The 17,406-nt window shown below is 43.6% G+C and overlaps 1 protein-coding gene across 4 annotated transcripts in view; it reads right to left on the bottom strand.

The window, feature by feature from the left end:
• The window catches only part of rnf103 (ring finger protein 103), a 57,303-nt gene that overhangs the window by 2,614 nt on the left and 37,283 nt on the right, over window positions 1-17,406 (bottom strand). The window contains exons 5-6 of one of the 4 annotated variants that reach the window (XM_054791287.1): window positions 17,270-17,402; window positions 9,976-10,062 (exon numbers count right to left, since the gene is read on the bottom strand). The exons of 1 other annotated variant lie outside the window; for it this stretch is intronic. In XM_054791287.1, coding sequence (XP_054647262.1) covers window positions 9,976-10,062; window positions 17,270-17,402 — 220 coding nt within the window. 2 more of the 4 variants (XR_008572815.1, XM_054791288.1) reach the window with 2 other exon arrangements.

Genomic DNA, 17,406 nt, shown 5'->3' with positions numbered 1-17,406 from the left:
ATAAATAAATAAAGTGCTATGAGTGTGCGCGTGTGTTGCGTGTGTGAGTGCTTCGTTGAGAAGCCTGATGGCCTGTGGGTAAAAGCTGTTTGCCAGCCTTGTGGTCCTGGACTTCAAACTCCTGTAGCGTCTGCCTGACGGTAGGAGTGTGAATAATGAGTGTTGTGGATGTGTGCTGTCCTTGATGAGGTTGTTTGTTCTTCGTAGGACTCTAGTTTTATAAATGTCTTGCAGTGAGGGGAGGGCTGCCCCAACAATGTTCTGTGAGGTCTTGATCACCCGCTGGAGTGCCTTCCTATCACGTGTTGTACAGTTACCGTACCAAACAGTGATGAAGGCGGTACGGACACTTTCGATAGTGCATCTGTAGAAGCAACTCAGGATTGTGGTGGAGATGCCAAATTTCCTCAGTCTTCTCAGGAAGTACAGTCTCCTTTGGGGACTTCTTCAGAATTTGTTGGGTGTTGTGAGACCAGGTGAGGTCCTCGCTGATGTGTGTGCCAAGGAACTTGAAGGTTTTCACCCTCTCCACCTCAGTCTCATCAATAAACAGGGGTTTATGCGGCTCCTTTTCCCTTGTTCTTGGGTCGATGATCATCTCTTTAGTCTTATCTGTATTGAGAAGGAGATTGTTATCACGACACCAAGCTATGAGGTCCGCCACCTCTCTTCTGTATGATGTTTCAACACCACCAGTGATCAGGCCAATGACTGTAGTGTCATCTGCAAATTTAATGATGCTGGTGTTGTTCTGGGAGGCCACGCAATCATAGGTGAAGAGCGTGTAGAGGAGCGGACTCAGCACACACCCCTGTGGGGTCCCAGTGCTCACAATTCTTGAGCTGGATGTGCGATTGTGGACTCTGACTGACTGGGGCCTGCCTGTTAGAAAGTTAGAACATGCACTGTTATTCGCTTTAATCTTCAAACTATTGCACAAACCACAAGACTGGCGAACAGCTTTTACCCACAGGCCATCAGGCTTCTCAACGAAGCACTCACACACGCCACACACTCATAGCACTATTTATTTATTTGTATTAATGTCTCTTCTGTTGTTGTTGCTTAATTTATTGGTATTTATGTTTCTGATGTTCTTGTTTTACCTGTTTTACTTTGCATATGACAATAAAAACTCTTGAATCTTGAAACATACATAACGTGTAAGCGGCCGTAGCTTATGCTTGCCCCCCACCCCACTTGCTAACCATGCTACAAAAAAGATCAGTTAGGACATTTCATAATGCCAAGTATAGAGAGCATAAAATCACAATTACCGTATTTTCACGACCATAAGGCGCACTTAAGTCTTAAATTTTGTCCAAAATGGCCGGGGCGCCTTATAATGCGGAGTGCCGTATGTGTGTACCGAGTTCCAAAATCTGTAAGTGTTGCTGTGTGACTTTTATGAGCGCGCCGCTCGACTGACTGGGAGCGTCTCCTGCCTACATGCTGCTTATATACAGTAGAGGAAAGGTGGACGTGACTGAGGACGCTAAAGGCACGCCCCAGTAGTTCTATAAGTATATTTTATGAAATGGCGCCATCTATCCATCCTGGCAAGGACTACTTGTAAATCAAGCGGATTACAAGGAAAGCTGGCCATCTTCCCCTCCTACTGCAGTGAAAACATTGCAGACTACTACCCAACTACATCACCAACATGGACGACGTGCCACTCACTTTCGACGTCCTGGTGAACCATACTGTAGAGAAGCAATACAGCGATTGTCAGAAATAAACTCATTCCCTGCACTTGCCCTCCTCTCCAGAGGGAGGCACTGAACATTTATGTATGTAGCTCCAGTAGAACTACATTATTTCCAACAAATGGTCCTTCGAGCCGGATGCTGAGCCACATTCCCCAGTGACCTAAATTGCTAATTAGCCAAACCCTAGAAGCCACCTGGTGAGTCCATGAGTTCAAGCACTATCTCAGGCACTTCCAAGATGGATAAAGAGGACAAGCTTCAGAGTGAAGCAAATTTACCCAAGCCCGATGCTGGTGGAGCCGAAGGAGTAACCACCATAGCCAGGGCTGCCCAAATCAAAGAGGTTGGAGGGGTCTCCAATTGCCCCCTCAAACAAACCATCTTCATCTGCGCCTGATCCAATATTACCACACCCACCGGTTGAGCACCAGCAACCATTGGCTGAACTCCCAACCAAGTCAATTCAGCCAAAGATCACCCATAACCTAGGGGCCAGACCTAAAAGAAATACGCGCCCCCCTGACCGCTTAGGATATCCCCCGCCGGCACAGACGGCATCCACTAAATCCCATGGTTCATATAGTTCCCAGAGGAACTATATGACCCTAGGTCAGCTCCTAAGCTATCCAGGTAGCAAGCATAGCAGCAGGTCGAGTGACAGTCATACCTCTAGGTTGAGCGACACCCAGCACTGCATCCTTGGAGAAAAGGCAAAGCAAGATGAGTTGGAGGAGCTTAGGAAACAAAGGCAGGAGGAAGAAGAACTAGATGAGAAATGTGCATTAATAGATATGAAGGCCAGAGATGCGCAGAGAATGCAGGAAGAAGCAAACAGGGAAAGGGAGGGACTTATTAGACAGAGACCTAGACAGGCGTATTCGTATGAAGGAAAGGGAGCTAGAGACAGCAAAGCTCATTACTAGTTTCACCATCCAGAATACTCCCGAAGTCTCTAAAGATCACCTGGTTGGAACTGTTTCTATCCCCTAGTCTTCTAATGGAGATGTAGCCAACTCTTCCCTTTATGTTCTCCCTCCACCCAGGATAGGCATTCCTGCCCCTCAAAGGACGCTCATGTCTCAGCCATCTCCACTCTCCATGCTTCAACCTCAACTCCACAGGCCTCAGGCACCTCAACCCCCCATGTCTCATTCAGTTCAATTCTCCATTCCTCCAGCATCACCTCCAATCTCTCATTCAGTTCAACTCCCCATCTCTCAGTCAATACAGCCAAGTTCAGGCCCTCTTCAGGTCCCTCCTTTGCCTTTGAACGATGGTCCACTCCCCAAGTATCTGCCCAAGTCACCTTTCCCAGCCACCATGTATCATCCCATATATCACCATCATCCCTTCCTAGTCATTCTAGTCATTTATCCACACTCCAATAACAGCTACATCAACCCGGCAGCTGCCAGTTTACTCACAGGCTTCACCAGTTCAGACCACCAACATCATAGATCTGGTCATAGGGTCAGCCTATGGAATCCCAAGGCCTTCCCTTCCCATATTTATGAGTGGACGAGAAAGTGATTTCGCCCTCCTGAAGATAATCTCCTTGACAATCACCCCCATCTCACTGAGCAGTATAAATATCAGATCCTCTTGGAGCATGTTCAACATCCAGCATGCATGACCAAAGACCATACTCCACCACCCTCCTAGCACTTCAAGAGAGATTTGGTCAACCCAGACTACTGGTACAGAGTGAGATGGGGGCAATACTGAACTCCCCAGTAATACGCATAAGTGACGTAGAGGCCTTTGATAATTTTTCCCTATCTGTCCATTCTCTAGTGGGTATGCTGCTGTCCTTAGAGGGCCCCAACGGGTCAGAGATAAAATGTGGCTCTCATGTTGATAGACTCCTCAGCAAGCTCCGTGTACAGTATAGAGACTCATTTGTAGAGTACTGTATCAACCGTGGCATTTTGACTGGACAGGCGAACCAAACCTACTCCATTCATGACCTTTCCATTTGGCTCCAGTCAAAGTCAAGAGCCAAATGCATCTCTGAGCGAGCCGTTGAACTCCACAAACAGGAGAGGCAACGTCCTGTCAAGGAACGCCAGTCCACCAAACAGTCCATCTGCCTCAGCCAGATCACACACCAAGACCTCCCACTAAAGAACTGGCAAATACTAACCTACCTAAGCCTTACTGTCCCTACTGTAATATCAGAGACCATTTCCTAGGTGCATGTGTACAGTTCACGAAACTCCCTAAGAGTGACATTTTGAAATGGACCAAAGAGAAGGATAGGTGTAACTGGTGTGGGAGAATGCACAAGGCAGACAGATGCACATTGAAGAAGCCCTGTAATGTGTGACAGCAGCTCCACTTAACTGTTCTCCATGACGTTAATGCTAACAAGACAACCACATATATGGTAGCTTCCTCTTCATCAGAGCTCCTGTACATGGATCATCCTAACCGCTGCCACAAGGTCATGCTAAAAGTTGTTAATGTATGTCTTCACAATGGGGGAAGGACTCTTGCAACCCATGCAATCCTTGATGATGGCGCAGACAGATCTATTGTGCTCCCTGAGGTTGTCCAGTGCTTGCGTCTCAACACCCAATCTGAAACCATCTCCCTACGCACTGTGAGACAGGATGTAGTGCAACTGGATGGAGCATCTGTGTCATTTGGCATTTCCCCTATCAAACAACCAGACAAAATCCATGGCATCAGTCGAGCATTCACTACTGAGAACCTTGGACTGTCTGAGCACACATACCCTGTGAAACAGCTACAAGATCAGTATCCCAGTATCCCATTAGAACGTATTGACCACGTATGCCCTCTTGTTCTTATTGGTTCAGACTATGCCCATCTCATTACACCCCTAGAGCCAGTGATTATGGGACTCTGTGGTGGTCCAGTAGCCATACAGACCAGAATAGTGTGGACTCTCCAAGGCCCAGCTAGCTTAGTCCAAACCCAGCAAATGTCTATATCTTACACCCTTACCTGCTTTAAGAGTGAACTGCTCAAGAATGTAGAGAGACTATGGCAGATTGACACCTTGCCCCACATCAATGATAAAACTGTCACAAGATCAAAACAAGACAAACAGGCTCTTGAAGTCCTCCAGCTTAAGACAGTCAGAGTAGATGTAGACGGTGTAATGCGCAATGCCACTCCTTTACTCAGAGCTCCCAACATTCCAGTCCTTCATGCTCCAAAGGAAGCTGTCCTACCATGTCTCTGTGCTACAGAGAGACTGTCCAAAGATCCCAAAATGTCTGGTCAGTACCAAGAAGAGCTGGATAAGCTTGTACAGTCTGGATTTGTCAACAAAATTCCCAGTGAGCAGGTAGACCAACCAGCTGAAACCTGGTACTTCCCACATCACATGGTTGAACACAACAACAAACCCCGAGTTGTGGTTGACTGCTCCTTTGAGTACATGGGACTATCCCTGAACAAATTTCTCTTGCCTGGCCCTGTCCTTGGCCCCTCTCTCCTGGCGGACTAGAGTCCTACGAAGAACAAACAACCTCATCAAGGACAGCACACATCCACAACACTCATTATTCACACTCCTACCGTCAGGCAGAGGCTACAGGAGTTTGAAGTCCAGGACCACAAGGCTGGCAAACAGCTTTTACCCGCAGGCCATCAGGCTTCTCAACGAAGCACTCACACACGCTGCACGCAACACACGCACACACTCATAGCATGTTATTATTTATTTGTATTAATGTCTCTTCTGTTGTTGTTGCTTAATTTATTGGTATATATGTTTATGTTCTTATTCTTTCTTGTATTTTCTTTCTTTTCTTGGGAGAATGAACAGAATAAGAATTTCATTGCATTGTATAACTGCCTGTTTTACTATGCATATGACAATAAAACTCTTGAATCTTGAATGCATTGCCACCTATGCAGTTCAGACACACATCCAAAATCACTCTGAAGGCAATGAGGAGGTCTTAAAATCTGTCCATTGCTTTTATGTAAACAATTGCCTCCAGAGCTTCCCTTCCCCTGACGAGGCCAAGTCCCTCATTGACAAAATGAGAACCCTGCTGGCTAAGGGAGGATTTCACATTAGACAATTCAACATCTCCCCCCAGAGGCCAAGTCCAAAGCTACTGAGCTGTGGCTCTCAGAGCATGGAGACCCCAAAGAGCTGACACTTGGCCTCCAATGGAACTGCTCCACAGACATGCTGGTTTACAAGAACAGGTCAGTTCCCTACCATCAGCCTACAATGAGGAACATCTACAAAGTGCTGACCAGCCAATATGATCCTCTGGGCTTTCTGACCCCATTCACAACCCGTGCAAAAATCTTGGTGCAGGACCTATGTAAACAGGAGAAAGGATGGGACAACATCATCAAAAATGAGAACTTGTTGGAGGAATGGCAAACCTGGGAAATGGAGCTCCAGAATCTCCCTGACATTCTCTTCCCTCGCTGTTATCTTCCCCCGTTTATTGATGCAGCCACTTCAGACTATCATCTGCATGTATTCTGTGACGCCTCAGAACGTGTGTATGGAGCTGTCGCATACCTTCAGAGCACAGATAAACACCCATGTCAGCTTCATCATGGCCAGGTCTCGCATAGCCCCCAAGCGCCAACTATCTATCCCTCGCCTTGAGCTATGTGCAGCCCTCTCTGGTGCCCAGTTGGCCAATCTTCTCAGCTCTGAACTCACCATTCTCTTACAATCAGTCACCCTTTGGACTGATTCAACAACAGTTCTGTTGTGGCTCACATCTGACTCCTGCCACTTTAAGGTGTTTGTTGGTACAAGAGTAGCTGAGATTCAGACTCTGACTGATGCAAAGAGCTAGAGATATGTTGATTCAAAGAACAACCCAGCTGATGACCTGACACGCAGCAAAACCCTCCTAGAACTCTCTCAGCACAACAGATGGAGTCAAGGCCCTGTTTTCCTCTTCTTGGCTCCTGACTGCTGGCCTGCCAATCCATGTCTGCCAGCTTCAACAGAGCCAGTTGAGGAGCTCTGAAAATCCATGTTCTGTGGAACAGCATCAAGTGAGACGAACAGCCCTGACCTGAGAAAGCATGGCAGCTGGGAGGAATTGATGAAAGAGACAGTAACACTGCTTGATGGGGCGGCAGATCAAAGTCCAAATGCAGCACAAAGATTCATAAACGCCGAAAGGCATATTCTACAAATGCCCAATCTGAGAGTTTCCCTGAGGAGTTCAATGCCCTTAAAGATGATAAACTCATATCAAAGAGCAGTAAACTGCTCCCCCTCTCTCCTGAATATGATTCAGATCTTGGACTCATCAGAGTTGGAGCTCGGCTCCGGAGAGCAGACAGTCTTGAACACGACAATATCCATCCAATAATACTAGCTCCAAAACATCCCATAACCAAACTCCTTATCAAACACTATGACGAAAAACTCCTCCACCCACGTCCTGAACGTGTCCTGGCAGAAATGAGACGTAGGTATTGGATCCTGCATGGCCGCCAAGCAATACGGCAACATCAATACCAGTGTCAAGACTGTCGGCAACGGAGAGCCAATCCAATCATTCCCAAAATGGCAGACCTTCCTCCGGCCTGTCTCAGGCTCTACAAACCGCCCTTCTGGTCCACAGAAATGGACTGTTTTGGGCCTTTCACAGTGAAAATTGGCCGACGCATAGAGAAAAGGTGGGGTATTCTTTTCAAATGCCTAACACACTGCATTCACATTGAGCTGCTTGATCATATGGATGCAGACACATTCCTCATGGCCTTCAGGAGATTTGTCTCACCTTGAGGAAAACCCTTCAAACTCCTTTCTGATTGTGGAACCAATTTCAAAGCAGGAGAGGCAGAGCTACAAAGTGCTTTCCAGGCCATGGCACCTGATGTGCAAGAACAATTAGCTCACTCACAAGTAAATTTCAAGTTCAATCCTCCCTCTGCCCCACATTTCGGTGGGAGCTGGGAACGGGAGATCAAATCCATCAAGATGGCCCTCAGTGCTGCTGTAGGAAGTCAAACAACATCAGAAACTGTCATGCACACAGTCTTAGTGGAGGTGGAGGGTATCTTGAATTCAAAACCTCTGGGATATGTCTCCTCTGACCTTGCTGACCCGGACCCGGTCACACCAAATATGTTGCTCATGGGGCGGCCAGATGCTTCTCTTCCTCAGGCTATCTACTGTGAAAGTGACCTCCTCAGCAGACGGAAATGGCGTCGCAGCCAGATCTTGGCTGATCATTTCTGGACTGCCTTCCTTCACTGCTATCTCCCCAACCTTCAAACCAGGCATAAATGGGGAAGTGACCAGGAGAACCTGGACACCGGTCAGGTGGTGATGGTCATGGATCCACGATATCCCTGAGCATCCTGGCCTGTTGGAAGAATAATCAAAACTCCCCCTGGGAAGGATGGTAATGTTCGCAGTGTCACAGTGGCAATCGAAGGCAACGAATACCTACACCCTGTCTCCAAGTTAATCCCTCTCCCTGAAATGGACACCTAATGGACATGTATTTGCTGCACAAATCCAGGAGCGGCTGTCAGAAATAAACTCATTCCCTGCACTTGCCCTCCTCTCCAGAGGGAGGCACTGAACATTTAGATCCCCAGCACCAGCCTCAGTGGGACCCGCCCACTTCCTGGGATGCCTCCTATAAAGGGGCCATCCAAACAAACAATCATCCTTTTGTCCTTGGTTCCAAAGAAATGCCATGCGTCTATTGAAACCACATCAATGTAAGTGACATCTACAATGTGCTGACGTGATACTTTATTTGTTGTTTCATTCATTTGCTCTAATATGACTCAGTTGATTTGAAATGTAATACCTTTTGATACTTTATATGACTGAATGTTATTTTCTGTTCTTGTCTAGAACCATGGCAAACCCAATTGTGGCAAAATAAACATTGTTAATCCAATTGAAAATGTTTCCTGGCGGTATGTGGCTCCAGTAGAACTACATTATTTCCAACAGCGATACCACAACGGGGCACGAGAAGTCGGCTTTTACTGTTGTGCTTGGTTGCCATGGTAACAGAAACTGCTACCTGTGGTGATTTTTAAGAGGAAGACGCTGCCTTAAGAAATGTTTGCCGGACCAATCAAACGGGCTAAAAGGACGAGGAGAAAATGGCTGAGTGACGTGTACGGAAAGAGACCGGATGTTTTATTTACATACGCGTCACTACAGCCGCTGTGAAAAACCAAGTGCAGCAAATGAACTTGGAGCTTAACATAATTCCGGGAGGCTTGATGAAGGAACTCAAACCGCTGGACATCGGTGTAAACACGGCGTTTAAAGTGAAATGCGAGCGGCGTGGGAGCAATGGATGACAGCTAGCAAACACAGCTTCACTAATGGATTGTGGATGCTTGGGCTAACGTGTCTGATGCACTGTTCGAGCTTTCACAAAAGCCAGCATCATTTCTGAGGCGCCGCACGGCAACGAGACGGATTGACAATGACGACAGGGAACCTGGCGTGTTTGATGGAGAACTTGCCCTGCTCTTCATTCGGGATATAAAAGATGAGGACTTTGATGGATTTGTGAATGAGGATTGATAAAAAATAATGTGAGTACATTGTTAAATACTTCAATAAAGTACAACCCAACTCAGTTTTGCTCTCTGGCTTTTTAAAAATATACAATAGCAAGCATGCTAGCGTATTGTCGCGTCGCTGGGGAGCACTTCCTGTTCCCCAGTGCCTTGCGGTAGTGTTTTGGTGCAAATGCTCTTAAAGTTAAATGTTTGAGCTATAGTTGTTAGTTATTGTTCTGCAAAAATAGAGGTAATGTCTTGTCTGTGTTTGCGTTGCTGTGTGATGTTTTTAGCACCATGACTTAGACTGTTGTGTTGAGTGATGACCATCCTGAATTCAAGTGGGCTTGTTAAGCCGGTAGGTGTTACCGTGCATACCTGCGCCCAATAGCACTGTGCGCCTTGTGTATGTATTAAATACAAAAATACCACCTGTAGCTGAGACTGCGCCTTTTAATACGGTGCGCTTTATGGTCGTGAAAGTACGGTACATGTTTTTTGACTCAACTTGTCCAATGACTGTGATCTGATCTACGTACATACATACAACGTGTACTTTAAGCTGCATTTTAAATTTCTCAGTGAACCATGTAGAATATTGCAATATACTGGCAAAATCACAATATGGCAATAATGTATGGCGATGCATATCGTATTGTAAAGTCCTTGCAAATACCCACTCCTACAGATAAGTATGGTGCATTGTGAGTGTTGGTCAATTCATGATATTTTTAGCAGAAAATGGAACACTTCCTACCAGAATTGGAAGCCAAGACAACAGCAGGATGGAGTTGTAGGTTCCAAGTGTTCGGATAAGAACCACAAACCGTTTCACTGTTGCTCCCTGTCCAAGAAAATGTGGAAAAAAAGATGGAAAATTAAATATATTTAAAATGGACACTGGTCATTGAGTACAAAAAATATTGATCTCTACTCTCTGCATTTTACAATAAGTATACAATGTTCCAATCCATGCTGATGTGGGGAATGTTGAGTCAATGTTGAGTTGTGTTACGTGTGTGGGGTGGGTGTGGGTTACGCACCAGTAGTTCATTTGGCACTGTATGTGTATGTGGTTGGGAGTCAATGAACCAATGAAACTTGTAATCATAAAAATTTAAATCACAATTTTCATGCCAATAATATAAGCTGTTCAATCAGAAGTGTGACGTGAAATATTTGAACTTTAAGCACAATGTGACTTAGGCTGAATCCCAATTCCACCCCTAAGCCTTGCCCCTTTGTTTAACCCATACCCCTTAAAACCGTGGGCCAAGGAGAAGAAACCACTAAGAAATGGGACACCACTTGATTCTCATTACGTCATTACCCATCACCGCTTCCTGGCTGTGACATAGGCAGATGAGATCATTTTATAGTTCATAATAAATATTTCTCGCCATAAAGTAAGATGCATATATTTCTACATTATCTCAATGTTATATAGCCTAACCGCTGAACACTTAAAAAAAAAAAAGATATTTACAAACTGTGACATTTATTGCAAATCAACAAACAACTCTAATAAACAGCTTACAACCAGCACTGTAACAACATTTATAAAAAAAGAAAATGTATCAAAATAGAAATAACAATATAACAAACTTAATGAACATCAACAAATTATAAACCTAATCAAGCATTATTTCGAGGTTTAAAAACCTCCTTGTTTTGGCCTCGGTCTCCTCCTGTCGTTGAAGCTCTCTCTCAGATTCTTTTGTAAGAAAGCACAGAATGGCATTTTGTTGCATTTTACTTGTGCATAATGGGTTTGCAGCTTTTGAATGGTCCTGGAATGCTGTGTGATGTAGCAGAGGGCTGACTTCAGTTGGCTCATCATTTGCATCTCCTGCGAGAATGATACATATACATTATTAATGGGGTGCAACTATTAACTCATTGTAAATACAATAATCATAGTATGCCTGTGAATATTGTCATTCATCCAGGTCATTGTATTCTCAAGGCATTTAATCAATTGCAACTGGAATGTTCAGGTTGTCATAGAAGACGTTTGGCCTCTCATCCGAGGAAGTTTAATTAGTTCATGCTCAAAAACTAGATGGGACACACACTAGTCAGACTAGATGGGAAAGCTCTGAGACAGAGTGCAAGATCCAATCTATATATCCTTTAAAAGGAGTAGGCAGTTCCAGACATTAATGGTTGGCCCTTTAGTGGTGTCAAATGATGATCATGAGGATACAATGGAGTGGGGCCTCTGCCTGCCAACGATGGTCGTTTGGGTGGTATCACCTTCGATAGCATCCCATTCAGATGTAATGATAGTCATGGACCCGCTTGAAACCAAGGTGGCTGTTGTGCCTTGTTTATTTGTTCAAGGCTAAATGACTGAATCTTTTAGGAAGGGATGAAAGGACAGCATTGTTTGTGGAAGAAAGGTGGTGTCGGAATTATAAGTATCTGATTTTTCACATTTTTTTTTTATTGAAAAACACTTAAAACTGGACAAAAATGAAACTTCGACGTCACCTCCCTGTTTCAACACAGGATGCAGTGAAAACTGTGAGGCAACGTTTATCAGCATGCACCAATCATGTGTTTTTTAAGGAAATCGTCTGATATTGATCGGTGGCCAATCGATCGGAGCATCACTAGTTTTATGCAGCTGACTTCCTGACCATCAATACTGTATGCTTAATACAATAAACATCTCAGTCCAGTACAGTAATATAAATGCTAGCAAGCAATTTTAAAATACAACATACAATTAACAGGCTAATGTGGTCGCTACAGTCTAATCACTTATTAGGGATGAGCGAGTAGACCATTATCTGTATCCCTGTCTGTACTTGGAGTGGGCAGGGCATAAACCAGCAGTGGGTGTGGTTTAACGGAAAATGGGAGGGGCTTAAATTGGGACATTATTTTCAGTCTGAAATTGACATGGATTAATGAGAAGTTGCTATACATGTATTTATTGTTTATTATTCAACTGTATGTGTACTCTGTGTGTGTGTGTGTATGATCTGTAAGACATTTAATTATTTTTTAATGATCTGTGTGAAGTTGTTGAGTCATGCAAACATCCAGTAATGGCAAACAGGGAAATAATCAGCCTTGTTCACTGTAGTTTCCTAAAAAACTACCGCATTCAGTACTACGAGCAAAGTTTTCCAACTGACTTTATATCACCAGCCAAATTAGAAGCAAGCAGACGGAAAAAAACCCCCGTCCGGAGTGGAGGCAGTGACCAACGCGACACTAGCCGTTTTCAACTCTGTTTTGTTAAATGCACCGCGTACTCCTCTCTCTGGCTGTAGGGAGCCTTTCTAGGGACGGACAGTCGCTGTGTGTGACTGGCCAATCAATTAGTCAATTAATCCTTCATCACAATTACGAATAATGACAAGCTGTACTCGTTTCATGTTCGTACTCGGCAAAAATGCATTATCCGTAACGGATACTTGTTTTAGACGAGTATCCGGCTCATCCCAATCATTCATGAAATGCAGTAGATTGCAGTAAAATTATATATCGGTGTTACCCGCCTCGCGACAACCAACAATTCAAAACATGGCAAACATTTACGTGGATTAGCAAATGATTGAATATCGAATCAAACATGAGTGACATTACTGTGAAAATCAATAATTATGCTTAATTACTTACATTTATATGCTTCTTTCGGTCTCCGCTCCGTCGTCCTTTCAGCTGGAGTGTGGTATCCGAGTAAACTCGGCCTTCCCCTTCATTCTTCAGTCTGGTCCCCGTCAACACTTGGTTTCTAGGGCTGGCACCCCATAGCACTTAGCCCCCTTGATTTAAGGATATTTGGGACACCACTTGATTCTCATGAACACGCAAAACCTAGGGGTATGGGCTAGATTGGAGATTAAGCCCTAGTAGTTGGTAGAGAGACTCATGAGAGGTCAGAAGTCAGACATTTCTTCGAGTGACCAGAGTTCCCCACATCTGAAGGTGAAGAGGCTGTCACTTATCCAAGATTCTACGTACACGACCCCAGTCATTGCCTTCTCAATGTGGTCTTCCCAAGTCCCAAAGTAAAATGGTTCCGACTCCATGAGAGTGGGGATGATATACAGGCCAGATATATCCAAAAATAGATGGAGTGGATGCATGAACTCTTAAAAAGAAAAAAAGACTTTTCTGACGACGTAAACTATTTTCACATCATCATTGAAGTAGACATTTCACTTATACGCTCACAAGGAATGAAAGAATTACAAAAGTATGGGGAGACATAACATCTTTACATCTAGTTTACATCTAGGCACCGTGAATCAGGTTTTACGGCCGAAAAAGGAAATGTTAGACTGATTGATGCATCGGTAAGTACTGTACTGAATGGAAATGTTCAGATTTTGGTAGATGGCAAGCAATGACGAGCCTCCTTTTTTTGTTAAGATGAGTTGATTATAGTCTTGGCAGATATTTTAAAGTCTTGCTTTGTTGCTGACAAGCATTTTTTTTGCTGTCATAAATTGGATTTATAGCATTTTCCAGTTCAAACAATATTTTAACTTTGGTTTTAGTATAATATTTTTGGTTGTTTCTTGAACTCGTTTCCCCTTTATTATGGACTATTTTAGGATTAACCTTTTGCAAAATCCTATTTCAAAGATTTCTGCATTTTCGCTCTGATTTCCCATGACGTCTTGCCCCCATCTACTTGAACCTGAGACGACTGCAACTGGATATGACGTCAGCAATACTAAAACTATGTAGTTAGTCCTCGGGTTCTGTATGACTTCCGTTCCTAGAATGTGATGTAAGTTGAGCTTTGATGTAAGTCGGCTCTTACACTTAAATTATAGCTAAATTAAATTAGTGAAATAAAGTTACACTGTACACAGAACTCACAAAGCATATGAAATACAGTAATAAAACACTAAACTCAAAAACTGAATTTAGTTGAAATGAAACAGTTACACAAACATAAAAGCCAAAGTACTAGCAACCTTTCTATGTTAATAATAAGACCACCACACCGCTGAGTTATTACTGTCACTTTCAGACGACCAGCGACCTAGCAGCTATGTATACTGTGAGAGTTTTGTAATTTCACTTTTGTTTTTTGCTCCCATCTTTGAACTCAAGATTAAAACTTTCTCTATGTGCACGAAAGGTTTATTTCCCTTAAAGATTGTTGACTTATGTGTCTACATCTGTGTTAGTGAGCACTTCTCCTTTGCTGAGACAATCCAACCACCTCACAGGTGTGGCATATAATTGCACAGGTCCGGCCACAGGAAAAGCCCACTCTAAAATGTACCATTTTATCACACAGCACAATTCTTAGATGTTGAAAGTGTTGAGGGATCGTGCAATAAGCATGCAAAAAGTACAGTAAAACTGACGACGGTGTAACATTTCTGCTTTTCTCATCTGCACTCTATCATGTGCAGCGGAGCGATCGCTAAATGGTAAGTCTTTATTTTGACTCTTGGGACTAATTTAGAGTCTTTCTAGCGCTTTCTATTATGGAAGCTGTGGAGTTGAAGTTGTAGTACACTCAGAGCACGCTGCATGTGTGCATATTTGTATTAGCGTACACGTCCACATGTGCAAACCAAAGGTATCTGTAGAGGAGCAATATCTCAATTTTGTTTTTCTTCAGTCATTCAGAGGTGGAATTGCTGGTGTGTTTTGGATCATTGTCCTGCTGCAGAACCCAAGTTGGTTTCAGCTTGAGGTCACCAATAGATGGCCGGACATTCTCCTTCAGGATTTTTTGGTAGACAGCAGAATTCATGGTTCCATTTATCACAGCAAGTCTTCCAGGTCCTGAAGCAGCAAAACAGCCCCAGACCATCACACTGCCACCACCATATTTTACTACTGGTATGATGTTCTTTTTCTGAAATGCGGCGTTGCTTTTACAGCAGATGTAGTGGGACACACACCTTCCAAAAGGTTCAACTTTTGTCTCAGAGTATTTTCCCAAAGCTCTTGGAGTTCATCAAGATGTTTTTTCTGGCAAAATTGAGACAAGCCTTAATGTTCTTTCTGTTCAGCAGTGGTTTTCGTCTTGGAACCCTGCCATGCAACCCGTTTTTGCCCAGTGTCTTTCTTATGGTGGCGTCATGAACACTGACCTTAACTAAGGCAAGTGAGGCCTGCAGTTCTTTGGATGTTGTTGGGGGGTGTTTTGTAACCTCTTGGATGAGTCGTCGCTGTGCTCTTGGGGTAATTGTGGTTGGAGGGCCACTTCTGGCAAGGTTCACCACAGTTTCAGGTTTCGTCATTTGTGAATAATGGCTCTCACTGGGGTTCGCTGGAGTCCCAAAGCTTTTGAAATGGCTTTCTAACCTTTTCCAGACTGACAGATCTCAATTAATCTCAGTTAAGTTATGTTTTAACAGGGTGGGGGCAATCACTTTTTCACACAGGGCCATGTAAGTTTGGATTTTTTCCTCCCTTAATAATAAAACGTTTCATTTAAAAATTGCATTTTGTGTTCAGTTGTGCTGTCACTGACTAATATTTAAATTTGTTTGATGATCCGAAACATTCAAGTGTGACAAACAAAATAGCAAAAAGATAAAATAAAATAAATCAGGAAGGGGGCAAACACTTTTTCCACACCACTGTATAACATACACTCCTGATCAAAATCTTAAGATCAGTTGAAAAATTGCAAAAATGTACATTTTGCACAGTTGGAGCTTAATGGTGTTCCTAAGTAGACCTTCAAAATGGGAGTAGACAAAAAAAAAAAAAGTCAGCAATTTATTGCAAACAAGCATTAAAGTGAAATAGGCTGTTCATCAGGTGATTAAAAGTTTAAGACTATAGCTAAAAAAAACAACAACCCTGAAACCCCCCTAAAATGGAAATAAAATGTTCAAAAATGGACTCAGTAATGAGTAGCTGCGCCATCCTTGTTAATCATCTAAACAATTGGTTTGGGTATGCTTGATGCCAGTGTTTCCAGGTTAGTGGGAATGTTGCTCCAGGTGGTGAAGATGGCTTCACGGAAGCTATCCCCTGTCTGGAACTGATGTCCATTTTTGTAAACTTCCTTTGCCATACATCCCCAAATATTTGTAATTGGATTTAGATCAGAACACGCAGGACGGTCCAAAAGAGTGAGCTTATTCCGCTGCAATGCGGGCATTGTGAAGTGCAGCGTTGTCCTGTTGAAAAAGCCAGTCATTATCACACAGCCTTCAGTCATGAGGGATGCCCAACATCTCCACATAGCTGGCTGCTGTTTGGCGCCCCTGTACAACCTGAAGATCCATTATTCCACTGGAGGTTCATTATGGCGCCCCCTCCACTGTGCTGTGTGGAAAACATCTCAAGTGGGATCACCTCGTCAGGCCAGTAACATTGGAAGCCATCAGGGCCGTCAAGGTTTCTTTTTTTTTTTTTTTTTTTTTTCAACAGAGAATAAAACTTGTGTGGTGCTCTTGTGCAAATTCCAAACAGGCAATTTTGTGGCATTCAAGGAGACATGAAGACAAGGGTTTTCTTAAAACCCTTCACTTGCAGATACCGTCTGATGGTTATTGGACGAGGATGGTCCTGTGTCTTGACGGACAGCCAATCGGATCCTCCAGCTCACGGCCAAAGACACACCCATCAGGATGTTTGAAGAAGTTTCAAATAACTGTCTTACTGCGTCCAATCTCTGCAGCAATGGCACGCTGCAAGAGGTCTTGCTTACGCAGCTCAACAATCCGACTGCGTTCAAAGGGAGAAACCTTTTTGCCTTTGCTATCAAGAGATCATGACAGTGTGAATACATAACAGAAAATGACATTGAATCCACATTTTTGTCAAGATTTTGGCTTTTATAGGCTGTGATATTAAACTTTTGATCAGCTGATGAGCCTATTTCATTTTAATGCTTGTTTGCAATAAATTGCTTACTCAAAATGTTTTTTTGTCTCACTCCCATTTCTTCTTTTTGCATTTTGAAGCTCTAGTTAGATCCCCCTTAAGATTAAACAGTGCAAAATGTAAATTCTTGCAATTTTTCAACTGATTTTGATCAGGAGGGTATATACAGTATAAAATATCCCGACAGACAGACAACCAAATGTAGAGGAGTAGAACTTGACCTGTGTAATGAAGAGGTCCATCCACGCTAACAAGTTGATCAGAACAAGACTGAGGACAAAAAGGTCATTGACCTCTGGCTGAACTGAACGTAGAAAGGTGTCCATGGCTGCTACAGACAAGAACTCGCCAGTACTGC

Source organism: Dunckerocampus dactyliophorus, chromosome 11 (genome assembly GCF_027744805.1).
Source record: "Dunckerocampus dactyliophorus isolate RoL2022-P2 chromosome 11, RoL_Ddac_1.1, whole genome shotgun sequence".
NCBI classification, from domain to species: Eukaryota; Metazoa; Chordata; class Actinopteri; order Syngnathiformes; family Syngnathidae; genus Dunckerocampus; species Dunckerocampus dactyliophorus.
The sequence above is the reverse complement of the archived record's forward strand: the minus strand, read 5'-3'. Positions and strand labels throughout refer to the sequence as shown.